Source organism: Clavelina lepadiformis, chromosome 1 (assembly GCF_947623445.1).
Source record: "Clavelina lepadiformis chromosome 1, kaClaLepa1.1, whole genome shotgun sequence".
NCBI lineage: Eukaryota > Metazoa > Chordata > Ascidiacea > Aplousobranchia > Clavelinidae > Clavelina > Clavelina lepadiformis.
The window spans coordinates 9383961-9407818 of NC_135240.1; the positions used below are offsets into that span (position 1 = coordinate 9383961).

The following is a 23858-nucleotide window of genomic DNA, read 5'->3' on the forward strand; positions in this document are numbered from 1 at the left end:
TTATTACAGTAGATAAACGCAACACAAAAGACATATCCAAGATATTTTTTACTTTTTTGTCTGTTGTCAAGTTTCTGTAAACTTTCTTTGCTCCATAAAGAAAGGCGTCACCATCACTGGTGATACAGGCATCAACTAATCCAGCTGCATTCAACGCAGCACATGTCGCCTCTGCTTCACCTTCAGCTTTTATCCATGGCACTCCAAGCATGCTGAGAAGACGACAGCACTGCATTGACAAAATAAAATTTTTAGGTGCTTATTGCTAACATAAAAATATGACAACAAGCCAGCATAATTCCACATAAATCTACGATACTTGCCTATAGCACAATTGACTATAATATAAACCAGGGGTGGGCAAACTTTTTGTACTGAGGGCCGCATTAGAAAAAATGTTGCAGCCGGCGGGCCGCACACTCTCATTACAAAGTAGGAAAATTTACCCGGTGTGTAAATAAACGCATATTCATATTAAACACAATTTTTGCATTTCACACTCAGTTACGTTTAAAGCTACGCAATCTTCATCACAAAGGCCTACGGTAGCCGCTACCGTACTTGTATTTTATGATCAAACAATTGAATCAAACAATGCGTGACAAGTGTACGTAGGGATGCACAATACAGAATACCTGGCTATTCTAGAATATTCTAGAATACTTAATTTCGAATCCAGAATTTCGAATCTATTCTGAAATTATGCGGCAATTTTTTCCAAATACTGTAATAACGAACAAAAAGCAAAAATATTTGTACATTATTTTGAATTGTATTAGTATCACATGACAAACAGTATAACATATGCTAAATCAAGCATCATACGATTCATATTAAAGCATAGAGCCGTGTAGTTCTTGCCACCTGCACTACCAACAGTCTTAATACCATACTTTTCGGAGGTAACACATTTACACATCGAATCATAGAATTAATCAAGAAGCTGCTTGTTGCAATGTAGGATATTCAGTGCTTCTAAGTGACTTTCGGTAATTCTTTTTTTTAAGTTCCAATACTCCAACACGTATTTTTTATTGGAGTTATCTTTTAGGTAGGCTGAAACCTCATTAGTTACAATAGTGTCAATGTCAGCTCCCTCATCATCTGCATCTTCTTGGTTGCTTTGTTGCACCTCCATTCCTAAATTAAACTAATTTTCCATCATGGAAACAGAACTGGTGGTGCTGTCGCCAACAGGAATGGAATTACGGTGTGGTGCTATCACTGCTATGGTTGTGTCAGAAATCATTTCTGATTTTAAATGCAGGCGAACCCTTGTAGCATGATGCGGTTTAAAATACTTTTCTTTGTATGCTGGGGGAAGCCATGTTGCCACTTGCCATATCAAATAAAGATGGAAATGGAACATCATCAGATGCAACAGCAAAGTCAAATCCTCATTCTATATCAGATTTAATCTTTTGTCTAAATGCAGAAATATGCACACTAGCACTGCTTGTAGAGAAGGAGCTTGAGTAGTTACTCAACAGCCCTTTAATTAATGGTATAATGGCTGCAGTTGTCACATATTTATCTCCTTCAATAAAGTCACTGGCCACCTTTAGAGGTAACAATTCTTCCACGAGTCCTTGGACTGTTGTAATTCCTACTGGTGTTGTTCCTACTTCCTACTGTTGTTATTTGCGCTTGCAGAGAGACTGCCTTCAATTCCGCTGATATTAAAGAACACATGCTTTTTCTTCAAGTGCTTCAACAATCAACAGACTGCCAGTACTGTTGCAATATGATAAAATTGCCTTGCAATGGCGACAAACCACGCTATTCTTTTCATCTGGCTTACAAAAATGTTCCCATACGCTGGAACTTTTTTTTCGCCCACGACCAGTCGACATGACGCAGTATAATTAATAGATTACCTTATTCCTCTACACTTACATGCAGTCTACTGCTTACTTGTTGTCTTGTTTACGAATATCAAGCGCATGGTTGGTGAGTGAATCAATGCGCGCGCAACTGCACTGCACAGCACACGTAATGAATCATTCGCCCGCACACACATGCAGCACGTGCAAACTTCAGCTTTTTGTTGGCGTTTTTCGTTACGGATGATTAAACTAAAATCTAGGCAGGACAAATTATTTACTCGTACGGGAACGCACTGTGTGTCTGCAGTTCTGATAACTGCGGGAACCCTATGAAGGAAGAAAATAGGCGCTTGGAACATACAGTCTATGAAGAAAAAAGGCGGCGCGCAGGACGGAAAATATCAACTTTACATTTGTTTAACATCGCACACTGTTCATTTAACAGATTTAATTTCGAATCCTGATATCCAAAAATAAACTGCAAATAAGATTCGAATACATTGAGATTCGAATCTCTAAGATTCGATATTCTGTATTGTGCATCCCTAAGTGTACGGCTAGTTGCTGAAAGCATGTTGCAATACATGCGCGACTGACGTGTGTGTGTTTACGCACTGAAAGTGAAGAGAAAAACACACTCGTAAAGGGAATAATATTTTGTCATGTAACCTGTTTAATTAAAACAATAAGTGATGAGTAGGAGTTTCTGCAAGTGCCGGCGGGCCGCATGCGGCCCGCGGGCCGTAGTTTGCCCACCCCTGATATAAACTAACCTCTTTAAATCGACCATTTAAGCCACTTCGTGATTTACAAGTAACACCACTCCGTGAACATGCAATGTCTTCCCTAAACCACACCATGGTTGGTTATCTTTAAATTTTCAAAGATATAGGTTGGGTTGCAAATACAAAATTAGCCTACCGGTATGTGCCCTTTTGGTTTTCTGTGCTAAGTGATGTTTTAATCAATCAGCAAAAGCATGCTGAAATAACAAACTCCAACAAACAAATCTTACTGACTTTATGACTTACCTTGCATCCAATCTACGAGCAATTGTTTTCCACTTTAGTTCTGGTGGTTTACCATCAACAACAAATATCAACTTGACTCCATTTCGAATAAATTTGTGCAATCGAAAGAAGAGATTCCTGCCAGATAAAATTCATAAAATCCTTTTTAATGTTTATAATTATTTTAGTATACCTTTGATATCATTCTTTGCATTAGTTTACTATTGTGAACGCTTATAACTCTAAAAATAATAAAAAAAATCACCTTAGATAAGGTTTTGACACTTTCTCTCTCAATGCCCCAACTGCTTGTGCTTCACAAATCCAGGTAGCTAAATCTACAGCTAAAGTTTCATTTCGAATGTCTTCTAAAGTTTTAAAACTTTTGACTTCTTTTAGTATATCCCAAAGCCCATGAACACCCATTTTATAAGATTACTCAACACTAACTAGTTTCCATCTGAACAAAAACAAAGCATTTGAATTTTCCCGGGGCTTTCCCGAATACGCAATATGGCATCATAAATATCCAACCGCACGGTCACATTTTCAAAGTGCAGTAAAATCCACTTTACACCCATTATTAAATCCACCTGGGTAGTATCAAGTTTTAGATTTATCAAGCTACGGGTTTAAAACCTAAAGCACCAGAAACACGACAGAAAATCACAAAAAGCAGACCAAGGCTTATTTAAATTAGAATACTGGAGTTTAAATTCTACGGTGGCTTCTTCGCTTCACCAATTTTTTTCCTTTGAACGAAATATTTTAAACCTCCAAAACAATTTTGCGGTTCACGCTGTCTTTATTTATATAAATCAAACTATTTTCATCCTTTTAAAATATTTTTGCGCCTCCTAAAATATTTATATTATTTATAATATATTTCTTGCACCCAACATATTTTTCTTTGAAATATTTGCATTACTTTTGCTAAAAAACGTTTGATTGTTGCAAATATTTTGATGGCACAAAAACCCGCTACAAATAATATTTTGTGAAACTATATGTTATGAACATTGAACAATGCGCATAAATACAACTCTGTTCGTGTGTCGTCTCAAAACTGGTAATGCAAACATGCTACATAGGACATTGTGTTGTATTGTAGGCTATCTTGTATTGTTTATTTTTAGCCATTAACTGTGCAGAGCGAAATTTAAGATGCTAACCGTTGTAGTTATAGCATAATAAAACATATGCTCAAGAACAATTAATTAATGAGCAGGAAAAATGGCATCTTCCAGCAACTGTGGACAACTCGGAGAAAAAACGATAAACAACATTTTTGCCATTTGGCAACGCTCGGACAACCACCATGTGCCGTTGTTTTGCAGTGGCACCGCATATTCAAGCAACCATGCAACCTCGAAAACCGGATGCCCAGTGGACTTCACTCAGATGTGCCCAAGCTGAAATCTGGGTTCTATGACACAAGATTCCTATTTATGGGATAATGTTTCTTCGAGTAGGGTTTTATTTTAACCATTTTATGCACATCAGCAAATTCTCGCAAGCATGTCCTGTTCGTATCCTACTGTTAAATTTATTTACTGATCTTCTTGTGTGTTTTTTCAAAGTAGACACTTTTTAGGCTTAGTGGCCGTGTTAGGCTTCCATCCTTATTGCACTACTGTATAACTACCACCTCACACATATCAAGCTCCCCGGGTTTGCATTTTTTTGTTTTAAAAAGGTTAACACCTTTGTTTCTGAACCCACAGACATAGGTGGCAATATTACGGTACTATAGGGCATAAGCTATATTTTCAGATAGCGAAACATATTTAGCATAAGCAGTAAAATATTTCGTGATTTGAAAATATATTTTAGAATTGGGATGTTCCAAAACATTATTAGCCTAGTAGTGGTTTTTAGTACCATCAAAATATTTTCAACGACTAAATAATTTTTTGCAAAATTGATGCAAATATCCTGAAGAAAAATACGTTGGATGTAAGAAATATGTTGGGATTAGCAAAATATTTAAAACAAAGCAAAAATCTGTCTTGAGTGATGAAACAATTTTGTTGTTTTGTAAATAAAAATAGATGAACGGAAATGTTATTTTGAAGATTAAAATATATTTGTCGGTTTCCTTAAAACATTTAGCCCCGAGAAAAAATAATTTCGGTGAGCTGAAGTAAAAATCATCATATTTTAAAGTATTATCAAAATCTACTATTTATTGTCTTCGCGAAAAATCTCTTTTCTTAGTTTTTGTCAAAACTTTTAGCAACGGAATGACTGGGAATGAACGGAACTGTTATTTGAAAAGCAATAGCATTATTTGTTAATGTTACCTACAGCATTATTTGAAATTTGGATGACCGAAAACAATTTCAACGGACTAGCGAAACACTTATTTAAGTGCATGTAAACAACTTAAGACAACTCGTCAACTTGAAGTTCTTGTAACTCAGAATTTTGTTCAGTATTTTTGTCAGGATACATAACTATGTTAAACCTGGAAGACGCTGTTTCCATTTTCTTCGAAGTTGTGATGATATAATTAATTATTTATCTGCTATTTACTGCCCTATTATTACATAATCTCATATTTGCTATAAATCGTTCTTCGTTCACAACTTAATTGTTATCCAATTGATTGACAATCTGTTTCGTAAGCATGTTATCTACCTTGCACTAAGATAATCCCATAATTGTTATCTTATTTTGTAAATATGTTTTCTTCATTGCATTATGAACTCAAGGAATTCAAGGGGTATATAACTGTACAAGAGAAATCCACTCCCGACCACATTGGGTACTACCCTTGCTTAGACCGACCACGCCAAGGTTGTTGTCAGTAAGCGTCCGAACAGGTTTAGCTGCATTATTCGAATTTATTTATATTTTTGCGCAAATTGTTTTTTGTGATGTTTGTCGTTATTCTGGCGATAATTACAAGTAAAAAGTGACAACTCGACGCTTCTCTCTGAAATTTGGTAATTTTATTACATGAAAGTTCTTTTCATACATGAAGGGTGCGCGTAAAGTAAGAGGTTTTCTACAAGTATCTCGTAAGGAGTTACACTGACACAGCTTTTAATTTTCCTGCTTCGTATTTCCTACCACAATGCTTGTTGACGCTCACAGTTTATTCGCAAAAACCAACTCCGCCAGGAATGAACGATTATTCCACAAAATCCAAAAAGAACTACAGATAATTTGCTAAGATGGAGACAAACTATCAGGATTAAGAGCCATATCGTTAATTCGATCGACTGAAGAAACCTCAATACTTTCATCATTTTCCGAAGTACTGGCAGCCATATTCTCAACTGTGGTTGTGTCCATTTCATTATCTTCGTGACTATTTTCAAAAGTTAGAGCGTCAACTTTCTGCGCATCAACTGCATTAGTTTCTAGTTTGCTCTCAACTGTTTCAAGGTCAATGTTTATATGGGCCTCATTGTGCATAGTTTTCTCTTTAATACTTGTGCTTTCTCCATCAAGATGATTGAGGTTGTCGGCAGTTATTTCTGAAGCGCCAAAATCCGCAAGTTCCATCTCTGCAATGAAATGTGCCAATTGATGAATTAAAGGCGTCAACCAAAAGACAACAAAGAGCTTTCAGTAAATAGCAAAAAAATTAAATCGCATTGGAACATATCACGTCCAGTAAGTTCGCAGCCACATAGCTTATTGTACAACATACAATACAAATACACAAGATAGTACACCATGTTGCTCACCTTGCTTGATGGCAACAAGGGTTGGAAGTTCTGCAGGCTGTCCAGAATGTTGATGGTTATCAGATGTTGTGTCCTCCTCTTCCTGATGTTCAAACTTTACCGTTACATCCGGTTCTGTTTTTATTTCAATATCAATCTTCACATCCTGTTTTGATTCTTCCTCTTTCACTTCTACAATCTTCTGTGCATTGTTATCATCCACCTCTTCTTTAAAGTTGTTTTCAATGGCAAAGCCTGGGATACCTTCGTGATCATCAACAGGATCGTGCGTTGGCATTTTCAATTGGGTCTGCAGTGATACAAAACGATCGTTTGAGCTGAGTGTATTTAACAACTTCTGTTACGTAGCTACAATGTAAAAATATTTACATTTTAAAATAGCTTTTTCATAACTTTACATTATCACTTGCTGTAGATTTACCACCTGCACATTCATTAAATTGTTGACCAACGACAAAGGTTAAAAATCGTGTCGTGTAAGTCTTACGCACACCTTTAAAAACCTGCTTAGACCAATTGGAGGTAAAAAATAATGCACATTTGAGAGTGGCAAAACCTGCTCTTTCAAATAATATGAGCTGTTTTCACGACGCCATCATGTGTTGAGTTGTTCTAAGCATTATTAAGCTTCAACACAAACACCTGTTATTACAAGTCAAGGTGTTCATCAGCATCAACAAAAACTTCATAATGCAAAAATCACAATTTGTTCTGTATCAGTCAAAACTGCTCTAAAGAAGTGGTTTGTTCTATAAACCGATGCTCTAGTATTAAGCAGGTTTTACAGTACTTGTTACAGTTAGTTTTTTTAGTTTATGTAGCGAGGTAACATATACAAGTCAAAAATTCCTGATCAGGAATGTTACTGTTTTTTTCTCGTTTCAATAATACACCTGCAGTCCTGCGCTTTCTTTCTCGTCGTCAGGAGTGGTTACAGAGCGACAGGAAATATTGATGCCAATGTATTACTTTGTGAATATTATAACTACCTCCAACTAGCATTCTATCCCGTGTTAGCTCAAGTCCATGCTTTGTCCTGACACAAAGGCAGATGGAAAGACAAAAACCCTTTCCGCGAGAATATATAGCCACCATGCTATATGAGACAGTAGAAGCGGGTTAGGGTTTAGAAACCCTTCGTCAAAATATTACGAAATTGTAAAATTGCTGAAACACAAGCTCGCTGCAAAACTGCATTAATAGCGATAAATAAATGCATTAACACGCTAGTGGTGGTCATTTGAACATTGGACACCTGAACGATATTGGCTAAAATAAATCCAGTCTTAAGACTAGGACTCATCAAAGACAAAGCAGCTTATGAAGGTGGTCATGTGAACAATTTCAATGTTCGCCAAATAATGAATGCAGATTATATTTGAAAATATACGGCATTTGAACTAGAAATCACACATGTAAATTACATTTAAAAGTGAGTTCCAAAATTACGTTTATCTCTAGAAACAGTGTCAAAGATTTCAAGAACGCCAACATATGCAGATTGAATTGATTAAACTTTTAACTAAACTTACTGGCAGTGGAGTTAATTCAAAGTGATCTCCATGGCAGTTTGGATGAAAGTTTTCACCATCCACTTTAATGCAATCTGCAAATTGCCATTCATCATCAGCTTCGTTGTAAAATGTCTCAAAAGCCTCTTTGCAAACTTTGCAGCTCTGAGAATGTTAGACATAGCAAACATTAATAAACTAAACCAGAATTTTCCAAACAGAAAAACTGGTAAAGATGCAATTATTGGATTTGGAGATTCGGTTCTTAAGCATTCGTTAATCAATAATGTAATAACTAAGTGTAATAACAGATATATTTGAAATGGTTCTGTCAAGGTAAAGTTATAATAAATATAATAATAAATAAATATGTGATTTTGCAATTATTCCTCAATATATATATTTATTATCTGCGAAGAGCTTCTGACTGTACTTTATTGCCAATCATCCAATGCACATTAATTCTCAATAATGCACATGCATGATTACTCACATGATTATTCTTTTCACTCAATCTATAATTGTGTACTTTTACAGTAATTATAAAAACCTTTTCCATAAAATTTCGTTCCGGAATTTTTAGCATAGCCGACAATAGGATAAACTTATGAATTAAAGATTAATTTCGTTGAAACAAGAATTTAATTTATAAGCTCACATCTTCTCCTGGTGCTCCAGTGAGAGGAACATGAAAATTATTTTCATCTGTTTGCTGCACGAATCCTTCTTGACATTCAGACTCTTCGAAGAAAGGATTCTTTGATCGCTCCTGAGAATCTTCAGCCTCCTCAAAGCAAATCCATTCCTTCAAAAAAACACGACAAAGAACTTTGAATTGACATCCAAGGTAAAAATTACAGACAAAAATCATTATTAATTATTAATGGGTTTATGTGGAATTTTTTTCATATACCCCAGCTGCTGGATAAATCTCTCTATGGGTTTGTGCCCCTCCTTCTTTGTCTTTGCGATTTATCCTATAATGCCAGTCAAGGTGGTCAGCATAGAGATCAGTCTGACGAGTTGTGAAACGCAAACCACAGGCAGAACATTGAATGCCAGTGTATAGTCTCTTGATAATCTCACCATGTCGTCTAAATATATACAAAAATATAGTAGTTTGACTCTTCATGCTATCAGTTATTGCAATATCTGTCATATTATTACAATAAAAAATAGGTTAAAGCGATATAATTTCATCACCGTGTTGGTAAACAACGAGGTACGTGATAGCAAGTAATTATGAACATGAACTTGCATCCCCTTACAAACATACATTTTAAGGTCTGAGGTAAGAGTTATATTTGGAAGTTTTGCATCTGGATCAAGGGTCATAAGGTCTTCTTCCAAGTAAGGAGAAACGGAACGAGTTGTCTCTTCAGCCTTATCATTTGACACCTTTGGCTAAACATGATTAATGACAGAAAATTTAGAAAAGGATGAAGTATGACCACTAGTAAAATGTTTCAAGAATATTAATGACAACAAAAAAGAAGTGGCAAACCAAGAATTTTCTGATAAACATACCCGAGTGCTTTCATTCGTAGAACTGGAGTCAGGATTCAATATCAACAACGAGTCTTCTTGAGGGACAGGACTTGCATTTTTCTTTTCAGATTTTGCTGTGTTTCCTGGTAAGATGCCCATGTTGAGTAGGTCCGAGAGCAATTTGTTGACATTAACTTGATTAATTGGAGCTTGTGGCACAGCAGGTTCACATAACTGAAATTTAAATTTAAAGAAAGTTTAAAAATATTTAACTGAAATGAATTCATTTCGTTGCTAATTATTTCTTTATTGATATAGCAAATTTTAAAAATCTAAAACACCCAAAACCTCACTGGCACATGTACAATTGTACATTCACTCATTTCTATACATACAATTGTACAATTCTATGAAATCATTTCAATGAAATCATTTCATACAATTGTACATTTCTATGAAATCCCTAGCATAAAAGTACTTGATATATTACCTCAAGTGAAGGCTTGCTATTTTCTTCTGGGAATGGTTTTCTATCTGGATGAAATGGAGGATCTAAGGGAATAAGGGAGGGTAGTATTAAGATATAACTAATTTAACGACATGATAAGAAGCTATATGATAAGAACATGAGATTCTTGATCGGTGATTGTATTTTCATTGTTTAATTATATTTCTTTGCACTTTACCTCTTGGAGGGAGTCTCGTTGGTGGTAGATCCCAATCTGGTGGTCTTCTATCATCTGGAAGATGAGGAGGTGGAAGTCTTCGTTCAGGTGGAAGAGGAGACCGTCTTCTTGGTCTAAGATGCCCAGGTGGATGTCTTCCCCTCGCACCAGGAGCAAAGCGTCTATCGCGCTCCTAATTGTTGTACAGTGTGACCATTTCATAAAAGTTTGTGTCTAATTTTCTTCACAGCCCATTCATCCCAGCGGTACAAAAATATTCTTGTCTTACCATTCTACCATCAGGTCTGATTGGTCTTGGTCTCAGCAATCGACTTCTTTCTCCCCTGATGTTTCCATGAGCAATGTCAAACGGCGGTGGATCTTCAGGTTCACGAGGAGGCGACTCCCATCGATCCATGTGAGCAAAACGTCCTCCTCGTTCCCTATTTCGCCATGGCAACGTATTCATTCTGCCAACATTGATTAATGTTGCATGAAAATTCTGACCTGAAGTTAATAATTATTCTGTGGCGATAAAAGTGCTACCTTCTTTCTTCATTCCAATGCTCCATTTCTAACTCTCGATGCAGGGTGTCTTCCCATTCCATTTGCTTCTGTTCACTTGCCATCATCATTTGTATACGAGCTTCTTCATCATCACTGAAAAAAAATAATCCACATCATCAATAAAGAAGATAATAAGAGCATCAAAGTTTGACGAAAAGTTAGTCTTATAATTCGGTTATATTAACTGGAAATCCATCCTATCAGATTTCAGTGTTATGTATAACCTGACCAACTTACTGCATTCTCCATCCCCGTGGCATGTGCCTACCCCTGCCTTGCCGAGGTTCTTGTCTACGAGGATCCTGTTTTGAGAAGCTCTCCATCTGTTCATCCTCATCGATGACATACACCAAGGGATTATCAGGATCAAGGCCCTCAAGTCCTTCATCCAATGACTGCTTTTCATCATTCAAAGCAATGTCATGAGAATTTTCCCCGGAAGCGCTAGGTTTAACATCCAATTCAACTGACTCTTTTTCTTCAAGCTTGGGAACAACATCCGAAGATGTTTCAATTGGTTCTTCTTTGATTTTGATATCAACAGAGCTTGATGGGGTTTCTGCTGGAGAATCCACAGGTTCAATTTTTATTGGCCGCAGCACTTCGCTCTCTTTAGCGATCTCAGCTTGCTCAACATTTTCAGGGTTTCTTGGTTCAATATTCTGATCACCCAAGGAGATATCGCTGGAGTCTTCTGCTTCTTTCTTAATATGTTTGGGTTTGTCTTCGTCACTTACATAGCGTCGTTTTTTTAAGGGTAACGGAGGAGACTTCAACACTTCTTCGGATTTTTTTGAAGCGCAATCTGCTTCTGCACTTGACTTTTCAGATGCACTTTCGTCGGCACCTTCGGTACTGCTCTCACTGGCTATTCTAGCGTCCTTTAATTCTTTTGTGTAAATTGATTGCTTAATTTTCTTCATGTGGTCCATGTAAGCTTTCTCTGATTCTGTATTTCTTTTTAATCCCATTGAATGTTTGTGATAAGCTTCTGCTCCTGGTGGAATGTTTGCAATGATAAAGTCTTCTGGTTCCTCACATGATTCCTTCCTTTCTTCCAGCCTGGCGATGATGTAATCTTCTGGCTCTTCTAGTTTGGGTTTTGTTTCTTCACTTGATTTTGGAATATTTGCAATTATGTAATCTTCTGGTTCTTCCAGAGGAAGCTTCTCATCAAGATGTTCGGTTAGCAGTTTAGCACCTTCTTTTCTTTGCTCAAGTACTTTTGTATTCTGTCCATGATCTTTGTTCTTTCTTGGATCATCTTTAGAATCTTCCCATTTCTCCTTTGACCTATCTCCATGAGCAAACCTTCTCATACTCTGCTTTTCACTGTTTGGCGCTAAGGGTTTTTCAGGAGGAAGATGTTGTACTTCAAGAACATTTTTCTTACTTGCATCCAATTCACGCAAAAATGGTGGAGGAGACATCTGTCTCAATTCAGGAGGAGGAGACTTTTGCATCCTTTCATCAGAATTTGGGTTGGGAGGTCGAGATCTTGGAGCTAAACCTGTACCAGGAGGGGGTAATGGCCTTCTGGAACCACGCAAAGATGGACGAGGTTTGGTGAAACGTTTCTCAAATCCAGGTCGAAACTGCTTTGACATACCACGTGATCTCGGAGGACCGCGATCTCTTAAATGTGGCTCATTTCGTCGATCGTCAGTCGGGTGACCATCGTTGCGAAGAGGCAAGTAAGGTCTTTGCTTGCCAAGACCAGGTCCACGAAGAGGGATAGAATACCTATCGTCAAAGAAATCTTCTGGAATATCAGGTCTCTCGCAAGCACCCCTGGCTCTTCTCCGCGGATCAATAGGAGATCTACTTCTTCTTTCTCTCACTCTCTTTTCAGGAGGAGGAGGTCCTGGATAAATTAAACGATTAAAGTAAGGTATCATTTAACAACATGCAAGCAAAGTTCAAGATTTTAATGTCATATTTGACATATTCGTCACATTAAAAAACACATTGTTTTTTCAGATACCAGCTACTGTTATAGCCGATTTTTTTCAGTTGTCTCATAAGCGTCACAACCTATTTGTATCACACGTAGATACTTTTATAATGTAAAGTTCAACCGAAAACTCTGACAACTTGGATAATACGATTTTCGTATGCTTTGTTTTGCTGAGTGAAAGCCTGATTTTGGTATGAAATACTTCTGAAGCTATTTAGTGAATTTAAAAATATTTACTTTGGAACAGTTTTGAGGGTATTAGCATCAACTTTTACTGAACCCAGTTGTTATGAAACAGTTGAAGGTTGTTTGTGGATGAGAAAAATGTGACACACTCATCAATGAGACATTTTTCAGCGCATTACCCAAAAATATTCGCATTGCGTAACCTAGTAATGATGATTCTATATATTTCAAGTGAATGGAACAGTATAGTGTAATATATTCTTGAAATGACAAGCTTTCATTAACTATTTTCATGGCGTTTACTTCCTCCATGGACATAGCAAGAGGTACCTTGCTTAAAGAGGGTGATGTAAAGCAGGATTCTAAAAGTGAGAGGGGGTGGCACAAAATCAATATTACTACTAAAATAACTATCTACAAACTTATATTGAATACACAACTAGAAAGAAACATTAGAGTGTAGTCATAAATTGATAAAAATGCCAAATGTGCAAGCAATTGCACCCATTGCTGCCAGTAGTTACCTGTCTGTCTCCTCCCTTCTAAATTTGCAAATGATTTTGTGTTTGTTCGTTTTACAGTGAACATATAACCTAACTAAATTCTCTTAAGCTCACACATATGCACTAGCTAGAAAGTTGTGTAGTTGACGACGGTCCTTACTAGTCACATCGTGCAGGCAACATCACTCCAAACAAAAAAAAGATAATTTCATGACTGGTATTTTATGAATGAAACACTTACATTTTTGTTTAGTAAGCAATTCAAAATATTGACGTTAAAGGGTTAACGGTTCCTGACATTTGGCCATTTTAAAACTAATATTTTTCCTTTACCTCCTTGCACCTCCCTTTTTAAACGTTGCAATTCAAAAAGTTGATGAAGCTGCTTCAAAAGTTCTTGGTGCTGGCCATGTGTCAACTGTCCATGCTGAAGCTGGCGGTTGGCCTAAAAAATATGTAATTTTTATGTTCAGATTGATAACAAATTGTTTGCAAAATTGAAAAATGACACTTGCCTGTTTCAGTATTTCACTTTGATGGCCTAGTGTTAACTCTTGCGGTATTTCCAGGTCTGGATCGAAACTTGGTCGTCTCAATAACGCATCTCGTTCTATAAAATCAAAACTCATAAATGAGCAAAATTTCTCTGTCAAATCAATTATGTATAAAGTGCAATTGTTTCTTGTAAATATGACTCCTAAAATGTCTTCATATTTCTACTTACGCTCAAAAGGTCTAGGTCGCTTTGGTAGAGGCCTGCATTGTTCAGAATATGCATTGTCATCACTAGGTTCAGGAGAAAACCTGGGTGACATTGAGCCTTCACTTGACCTGGAACAAAGATAAATTAAATATAAATAGTTGGAAACACCATTGACCAATGCTAACTGAAATTAGAACTATTAATGCATGATTGGCATTGCAATAGTATTGCTTAGCATAAACTTTGTGAAATCATAGACAATATAATTTACTAATACGTATATCAACATCGATAAACTACCAAGAAAGGTATCTACAAAATCAAACCTTGGTGAGGGCCTGTGTTCTCTCAAAGTCTGAAGTCTTCTATTTTCTCTTTCTGCACCATGCCTTTTTTCAGAACCAAAAGGAATGTGGCGTGATGATCTGAACAATTTCAACATGTTTGAAGAGCTTAAAAATAGTGAGTTACTTTTTGTGCACGGACTTACTTTGGAGGAAGGTCATTTCTTCGTGGTATTTTCGGAGGTGGCAGCAAAGGCGATCTCTGATTTTTTTGAAAGCTACGCTTCTTCCTCTTTTCACTTTCAGCAGATGCTTCATTCTCTTCACCTAATGAGGTGGACTTTTCTTTCTGGAATGATTTGAAACCTCAATAATACTGAATAAGCCTTTTACAATAATTTGTGTTGTGGATCGACTATTATCTTAAACTTACCCTTTTTTTGACTTCTTTACTGGATGTTTTTAATTTTGCTTGCTTAACAGCAGGAGGTGATTTTGATGAGCTGCTTTCTTTAGAGATTTCTTGAAGTGCTATCTTTTCTTTTATTACCTTTGGAGATTTCTTTTTTGCTGGAGAAGAATTTTTGGAAACCTTGGACACCTCAGCAGCTTTTTTTGGAGCACTAACATTGTTTTTTGACATGGCCTGCAATTAATTTCATTAAACATGAAAAGTTGACATTTAACAAAATACAGCAGAATAAATGCACTTGTGCACGACTTTGTAATGTACCTTGTTTCCTTTATCAGCAGATTTCAGTCTAGGATCCTTGGGTCCAGCACTTTTAGCAGGAGCATTTGGCTTAAAATACATTGAATTTTAAACAAATAAATAGCGGTTAGCATGGCTTAGGTGCTAACTGTCATTAAACGGGTCAAGAAACCTCAGTGCGACAACTTATTTCTGTTTGTGCATAGAATATTGCAGTATATTTAAAGTTTAAACAATCCAAAAATGTCTCATATGGCTGGTAAAAGTACTGTAAATTATAATGAAAGTTATTTGCAATGTTCTGGTTTCTAACAACACATTGCTTTTTGGCAATTTACCTTGTGCTTTTGATTTAGCACATTTTTAAATTGCAAAAAAATTATTGTCGCTGTTTTGTTCTTAACATGTTTTAGAACTTTCACAGTTGTTTAGAAAAGACATAAATTGTGAATGGTTAGCTCATGTATATCCAGGTGTTTTAACATAACTTAAATCAGTGGTTCTTAACCTGGGCGCTACCGCCACCTAGGGGACACTTTTGATTTTTAGAGGGGCGCTATAGGGGGCGTTATATTCAGAAGGTGTAACGATATTTACCTCACTGCAAATTTGCTTTAGTAGTTCTGCTAGATCAAGATCAATGTATACTCTTGCTTTGTATAGGCCAGTGGTGGTCAAACTGCGGCTCACCGGCATGTTTTTTGTGGCTCTTCTAGTCGAATCGTAAAATTCCAAAAAAATTGCAAAGGCTACCAAGAGTACCGTTTATGAACGTTTCTCTCTTTTTCTCTTTTTTATTTAGGCCAGCATTTCGTTTATGACGTAACAATAGACATAGAATCCGAAGAGTTAGTTAACAGCAAGTCAACGCAATTTCATTGCTAAGACAGTAAGCTTTAGCTCAGTTCAGTCTACAGAGAAGGGATTCAGTTCGGTCTTGCAACGCTTAACTAAGCAGAGAAATAGATTGCAAATAAGTAAAAAGGGTGATCTGAGGCTCTTTTTATCAAATATTGAACCAGATATACTTAAGTTGGCAAGTTCTCACCAGGCCCAAGGTAGCCATTAAATACATTTTTCCTGCTTTATTAATGTGTATTTTTCTATATCAACCATTCTCTTATTATTTCTGTTATTATTACTCTTATCAATATATTAAATAATATCGCTTCTCCCAAATACAAGGCAACCGGATTGGTGATTAAGCCGGCCTTTTCACTAAACACTCATCATTTTTAACACAGCCCTTTCATTATGGTGGGCAGCAGACTATGGAAACCTCTGAAAAGGGGCGCTGGGGATAAAAAGGTTAAGAACCACTGACTTAAATGATCATTAGTTAATCCTCTTTGTTAACATTGTCATTTGCCTGAACAGATGCATTTATTTTCTTTAGAAAAAGGCATTTTTCAAACAGACACCTAGGTTATTATAAAGAACTTACTTGTACAACTTTTTCATTGGTCAAGGTCACTTTCAGTCCAGCTATAAGTACAAGAAGCAATCACACGTTATATATTTACCATATACTAATATATAAAAGCAAGCATAAGAATGTACTATACTTGGTGGTTGATGAGCAGCTGTTTGAAGACGTGGATCTTTTGAGACTTTGGTATCCTAAATAATTTGTCTGTTGTAGTGAATTTGGTTCCATTATAATATATCATAATTTGTGAAAAACATACCTGTTTTTTTACGGCCAAACTAGCTTCACGTTGTTTTGCTTCCAACTGTTGCTTGGTCTGCTCCAATTCCAACATCAATTTTTTCTGCTGGAGATCAAGAAGTTCCTTTTGCTGTCTCACAAGCTGTTGCCGTATTGTTTCAACATCTGTCGACTACAATCATACTTTTGTTAAATATCATAGATTGTAAATATCTGAAAGGTCTGTAGTCCAGCAGTCCAGTCTTTATACTACAGCAAGTCTTTTATGAAGTTGTGTAATTCAGAAATTTCACCTGTGATGATGATCCATCTGCACTGCTGGGTTTAACTGCATTCTGCTTTGGCTGTTTGACTTTTGCAGCACTGCTGGAATGAGTTTTTGTAACTTTTGGGTGAATTTCATTCTGTAACGTAATATAGGTTGAAAATAAGTGTGAATTACTGTATACCTGCAAATATTTATATGTTGATATACATAATTACAAAACCAAAGTTTGCTACTAAACACTAACTTGTAATTAAGTTTAAGCCTTAAGCTTTTCACAAAAATTAAGTAGTGGTCTTACTTTCTTCAAAAATTTCGGGTTAACATGGATGTTAGTCGTGACTCCTTCTTGCAAATTCGATGGAAGTGGCTTAACAGGCCAGTTTGGGTCACGTGTTTTGATTTCCATGTCAAGCGCATGCAATTTTTTCAGGGAAAAATATTCACCCCAGGTTGTACGAAGTTTATATAAACTCATCTTGCTTTTATCATCAGCCTAACACAAAAAAAAACATTTAAGTGTTTGATAGAGATTTTGGAATCAAAAACTTCCCTCACTCTAATTCTTACCGCTTCAAATGCAGTCTTGAAAGTTTTCACTAAATCTTTGGCAAAAAGAGCCTTGTAATTTTCTCCAACATTCTTTACAATGGAGTCCAGGAGATACATAATAGGAAGCTTCTGGCTTGCCTGCTTTTTAAGTAAATTGTATGAAATGTCCATTTCTGGATCTTTTACACCCATTCTGGGCTATAAGTGTTCGTTAATAGAGTCCATATAACCATGAAATAACAGCAGAAAGACCACTTTTCAAACTGCGACACGACATGAACAGAAAGAGTTTTATACAGTCATTCACAATAAAATAAAGGCAACAATATGCACATCGTAGCACGAATGGAAATTTTATTTAACAAGTATGCCACAACATCAAACGAAAGAAAAAAAATCATTTTATCAGGAATACAAAGAATGCAATGATGCAACTAAGTAAGTGATTTGTTGTTGATGAAGTCTGAGACACCTAACACAACTACTCAACGTGTAGCTGCTTGAAGTAAACACTACAATGCGTAGGTCTTTTGCATGTATTCCAGTATTTCGCAGTTATTTTTCAATTGTCAGCCAACTCCGTTTCTCCAATACAGTTAGGCATGAAACACACAGGTGTTTTAGTTGTACGAAATTGTCGGCTTTCAAGTTTTCAACTTTCATGAAATCCTCATATGGATTCTTTAACAGAACCCCCCATCCTAACTTAATGTTCAATCTTTTGAGAAATGTTTCGAGTATAGGTTGCTTAACCCTTGCACACTCTAATACGACAGTTAGATCACTAGCTGATTGTTATCCTGAAACTTATTTCAATCGATGTCTTACCACACGAAAAAATCACAATGTAGTATATTTTCTTGTACTTTTCATACAAAATATTTTCACAAACAAGATATTGATGTATATCTACCATAAGATTAAAGTAGAAACTACATTTACATTAATTAACCAAAGAAGTAGAGGTTACCACTTGCAGTACATATCACATTAATCATCTTAAAATGGCAACTAAGAGTGATTTATGATTTTATGTGTGATTGCAAAGAAGTAGATCAAATGTTAGCTGTGACTGGCGATATGTGAAGTTTATATCCTACATCACTTCCAAACTGCTTATTTTGCAGTGTGCACAAGACAAGAGTAGGCAAGGAAGGCAGAGATTCTAACTGCACAGTAAAAACTTATCATGTCGGGTCCACTTCATTTAATTCTTTAGGGCAGTGGTCGAGAAACCTTTTTGGTTAAGAGAGCCATGAAAGCTACATATTTTTAATTATGTTTCCGTGAGAGCCATTTAATATTTTTCAACACTTAATGCAACTGAATGTGTACATTTTTAAGCAAAACCAACAATTTTAGACAACAATAAATGTCTATATTTACTGAATTGGTTGATCGTATGTTATGGAAAATTACAGAAAGTTTTATTCGTAACAATCGTGAGCCTAAGAAATGCCAGCTTAGATTTATCTGCGAGCCAGATGCCGTCTTCAAAAGAGCCACATCTGGCTCGTGAGTCATAGGTTCCCGACCTCTGCTTTAGGGCTTTACAACTGGAATGCAACAAAGATCATAAGAAATTAGTGTAGTGTGCAATTGTCCATAGCCTATATTTAAAATTTCCTGTGCAGTTTGCAAATTTTCCAATTTAGGTTATGTACTGCAAGGTTTAGGTCTACAATCAATTTAAGTAACATTAACCTCAGCCAAGCGAGCTTCAATACGCCGAACTATTAACTCTGCATGTTGCTTGTTTTCTTCAGCCAGAATTGTGAGCATGTTGATGTGTGGTTTAGAATTGAACGTTAAATCTTCTAAAGATGATTGATACTCTTCAATTAAGTCTTCCATGTTGAAAGAATCAATAACAACCCTAACAACTTCCACCAAATCAACGAAATTAAATTGTTTAAATTCAGATTCTGACAGATGCTTGAACAAACTTAATCTTTTTATTCATCAGTGCCATTGAGCATTGATATTTTGATCAATGTGTAAACTTCAGCAGTTTTTCAAAATTTAGCTGGCTTAAGCTTGATCTGAAACAAGTACAATAGCTTATTCATAATATATTTTATTACAATTACATTGAGAAATTGTTAACAATGGATCGAGCAGCTTGAGCTGATGGTTTTACTTTGCTTGATATGACTGGACCAGACTAATTATTGCATTATGCAACTATTCTATAATAACCTAGAGTAGACCAAGGGTTTTTGACGTAGTTATTGCTGATTTTTTGTAATGATTGAATTAAGGTTTCGATTGATTCAGCCGTACGATACAAGCATATAGTTGCTACCAAGCAGTTGCATTGACAGAAATTGACCAATACATATTCTAGGGTAGATATATACAAATTATCGGTAGTGGAGGCTGATAATTGATATTCTTTCGCAATAAAGGGATATTTTCACTAAAATTTCAATATAACTGAATCCTTTGCAGTTTCAAAAACTTATGCACTTTCTCTAACAGAAAAAAGAATAGGAAAAAAGCATAGCATTTAAAGTTTTTTTTTTGAATTAGCAAAATCTCAGGGGATTATTACCTCAGAATCTAATTAACCATTCCTTTAATCCCAGACTGGAAAGTGTGGCAGTTCTCGACCACAAATCATCTGTACTGCATAGTATGGCAGTTTTTGGTGAGATCTTGGGTGCGCAAAAGCAAAATTCCGGTGTGCAAAAAAGCAGCTGGTGTGTACTGTTACTCGTGGCCAAAGGCTGCCCAGTGTTTGTGCAGGCAAAATGCAGTCCTATACGATAGAAATCAGGGAAAAAATTGTTGTTTCCCACTTTTTTGTTAGAGATACCGATTTTGCAGTATAAATTGAAGCAAAAGTTGGAGTTCCACATATGTTGGATACACCGGTTTTCCCTGGAGGGCAATGCCCTTTTTTAGAGAAAAAATCTTGGGTGTGCTCTTGCCAAACTCTGCAGTCTGGCAAATCGTGCATGCAAAGACACAAATTTAGGTATGACAGCAAGCACTGAGTTCTTTTTATTTATTATAAATCGCCATTTAAAACACCAGTTAATCTTTGTTAATTATTATAAATCGACGTAAGGAAAAACGTTTGTCGTGCAGGTGTCACACTTCGTTCCATTATGGCTAGTATCATTGTCCAGTTGTTCTGTAAATATTTTTACTCCATACAAATGAAACAGTTGTACAAATATTTCTGTACTTGCTAATTCAGTAGTTAGACGTAGCGGGCAAACTATTTAAATCACTTATTAACTAAGTGATTTATATAAGCTATTTTGTGCAGATTTTCAGGACAGGTAAAAGTTTTAAATTTTCCTTTACAATTGTCTTAAATGTTTTTTAAGAACAGAATGTACAAGCGTTAAAACCCGAACTCGCTGCAGCAATACCGGTATAAGCTTAAAGCGTGAGTTTCTTTACCAAAACAATGACATATCTAGCATTCTAGGCTAACCTATTTTTGTTGATTTATTAGACTAGACCCAACTTATCATCACTGATACTTAAATTGCATTATTTACCGCAAAACACAATCATAGGATATGAAAACTAAACTATGATATTCTGCAATTCCTCACTTTGCCCATACCAGCAATCGGTAGCCCAAGACTAAAAATAAGTAGGTTTGGCCCAAGTCTGTAAGTGCCACACCATGCTGCCGTCATGCATGAATCCATGGTTAAGTCTACATCTACAAGGCCAACCACTGGAAATAACACGTTGTATACTCGGAATGTTCTCACGGTTTTTGTAGTATCGATAAACTTAGGAAAGATCTTGCAGTAGGCCTTTATGCCATACTTAACAAATGAAAACTAATTAAACCTACAAGCTATAAACTTTTCATTGTGATCGCTGAATAAAAACAAGCCACACGAGCAAAATGGAGAATGAGTTCATTAGACCAACCAACCAATCAGAACCACCACTGTGTAGTCTCAAATCAGACAAGATTTGTGAACGTCATAAAACATCAACTTAATTTAGGTGACGTGAAATGGATGATAAAAGAGGTATCGAAATTCGAAAACGAGAGTGCTTGTGATAGATTGTAATTTCACTTAATTTCAATGCACGTTCTAGTACATTGTTAATAAATTATGTTTCCTGAGCTAGTTGCTTTGTTTTCAACTTTGTGGTGTTTCAAGTGATGAATATTACAGTTAGTTTAAATGTAACAAATTTAAATGTTTAAATGTTTAAATCTAAACTCTATATAAAAAAGGTTGCGAAATCTAAAAAGCAAGCCCGCAAAATTTTAATGACAAAGACGATGTGTATAAACCAAACTACTTTTAAATCGACATTAGTTTCGTAGTTTAATTAGGCTTTATTTAGTAGTCATTACCAATTACTTGATGAAACATAACAAAATAAGTCAAAAGAATTTCTACAGTAAGTTTTTTTATTATTATTGTGGTTTGTTCAAACGGTTAAATTAACAATAACACGTCCTGTTTTAATTATGGATGTGCTGCGAGGAAGATTATTCGGATTCGTGCGAACCCGAATATCATGAAGGTCAACACGAACGAATCCCGAATCTATTCGTATTAGAACCAAACAATAGAGTTTCCTTCAAAAGTTGTCAAGTCTTGCTTCTAAAATGATGTACTCGATAAACAAATTGCTTTCTTTCAAAAAATAGTGTTTAAAAAACGATTGAAAAAGCAAAATCTTTAGGAAAACGACCTTCATTGTAAGTACTGCTGACTCTAGTTTAGCATTGTCGGGAAGCTAGATCATCTTTTTTTAGAAAAGTCAGTAAATTTATAAGTAATATTGCATTCGGGTTCGCCATTGTTGGTATTCGTGTTCGCCCGAATATTCCATAAAGGCGATATTCGGCGAATCTATTCGGGTTTGGGTTCGTATCGGCCCATCCCTAGTATTAATATAAATATTTTAATAAGGCTTTTAATGCATAAAAGGGGAAGTACCAAACTCGTTTTGGTGCAACGCATGAGTGTAGGCCTACTACAGTCAAGGCTGCCACTCGTAGGGATTTTACCCTACGGTAGGGTTTTTTGGCCCTTTGTAGGGTGTAGGGTGACCCTACGGGTTTTTCACCTTTATTCATAGATTTCCTTTTGTTTAAAGTAAAATAAAAATAAATTCAAATAATAAATTTACTGAATAATGACAAAAACATAGTCTAAGCTATAGGGGTGGCCAAACTGCGGCTCTTTAATGAATTAGCATTGTTGAATTAGACATGCATTTTCCCGGTCTAGACGAGTTGTTTGATCAGATTATGAAACAATGCGTTCTATCTCATGTGGTAACAATGGACACTTTAGTTAAGTAAATTGTCAGATTGAAGCTGTACGTCAGGGATGACCTAGTTTTAAGTCTTGGTTATGGTAATACTAATAATTGTAAATTGCAAAAAGAGTTGGAGAAGCCCAGCAGGTGGAGACTGGAGAGTGAGACTGTGAGACAGCAGATGAGCAGAATCAGCAGATTGAACAGACAGGATTACAGGAATCAAGTGATCTTGTTTTGATCAAGTCAAGTGATCTTGAATACGATACTTTTATCATTAAATTACAATAATTCTGGTTGTTGACAAGTTGACAACGGTAATGCCCAAAGAGGTGAGATCCAAAAATTCTAGGTTTCGATCGCAAAGCTACAGAAAAGAATGGGAAAAGGAAAACTGGGCACAAGGATGGTTAAAAGTTTCGTCTCAGGGAGCATCAAAAGCATTTTGTCAATTTTGTGACAAGAACATTCTTGCTGGGAAATCAGAACTAATGAGTAGGGCAACCAGTTTTTTGACCTAAAAATTTTAAATTTTGACCTTAAAATTTGCAAATTTTGACCTCATTTTGACCTAAAAAGTTTAAATATTGACCTTATTTTGACCTAAAAAGTTTAACTTTTGACCTTATTTTGACCTAAAACGTTTAAATTTTGACCTCATTTTGAAAAACGCTATACTGATAGTCTCTACAATGTCTACAGCAACTTTCTAATCTAAAGCTGCATTTAAAAATGACAAAATGCTTTTCTAGTGTTGACTTTTTTTTCGTTTCTGCGTATTAAGATTGACAACTTGCAGTTTCAAATGCAAAGCCGTCACATCGTGACGTCACCAAACGCGCTGAAAAGCCTTCCCTCTCTTTGTGGCTTTGGTTCTAAGTAAAATTTGCGGGACTGGAATTGTTTGCGGTACAAGAAAAGAGAAAAACGGAAGAATAATATTACAAAATGGTTACAAAATTACAAGTTTAATAGATTTTGACCTAAAAAAAAGACCTAACGA

The 23858-nt window shown here is 36.0% G+C and overlaps 2 protein-coding genes across 4 annotated transcripts in view; both read right to left on the bottom strand.

Moving 5' to 3' along the window:
• The window catches only part of LOC143444138 (flap endonuclease GEN homolog 1-like), a 5256-nt gene extending 1967 nt beyond the window's left edge, over positions 1–3289 (bottom strand). Inside the window, exons 1-4 of one of the 2 annotated variants that reach the window (XM_076943270.1) lie at positions 3102–3289; positions 2858–2974; positions 2600–2672; positions 53–229 (exon numbers count right to left, since the gene is read on the bottom strand). In XM_076943270.1, the coding sequence (XP_076799385.1) occupies positions 53–229; positions 2600–2672; positions 2858–2974; positions 3102–3262 (528 nt within the window). In that variant the 5' untranslated portion in view covers positions 3263–3289. Of the gene's footprint in view, positions 1–52; positions 230–2599; positions 2697–2857; positions 2975–3101 lie in introns of those variants that run through there. The other variant, XM_076943271.1, reaches the window with a different exon arrangement.
• Positions 3290–5918: 2629 nt separating this feature from the next.
• LOC143464631 (uncharacterized) lies at positions 5919–19659 on the bottom strand. 2 transcript variants are annotated; one of them, XM_076963680.1, is made up of 26 exons: positions 19301–19659; positions 17615–17734; positions 17346–17540; positions 17073–17183; positions 16799–16951; positions 16676–16730; positions 16555–16595; positions 15132–15200; positions 14832–15044; positions 14605–14747; positions 14441–14539; positions 14136–14242; positions 13927–14021; positions 13745–13856; positions 11003–12629; positions 10745–10858; positions 10488–10668; positions 10220–10391; positions 10024–10085; positions 9573–9767; positions 9322–9449; positions 8959–9139; positions 8704–8850; positions 8067–8210; positions 6535–6823; positions 5919–6351 (listed from the first exon to the last, which is right to left on the bottom strand). In XM_076963680.1, the coding sequence occupies exons 1-26, from the start codon at positions 19448–19450 to the stop codon at positions 6011–6013; spliced, it is 5244 nt and encodes a 1747-aa protein (XP_076819795.1). In that variant the 5' UTR covers positions 19451–19659; the 3' UTR covers positions 5919–6010. The 2 variants fall into 2 exon arrangements, with proteins under 2 accessions (XP_076819795.1, XP_076819042.1); XM_076962927.1 differs by having other exon boundaries at positions 17615–17737.
• Between the last annotated feature and the right edge of the window lie 4199 nt (positions 19660–23858).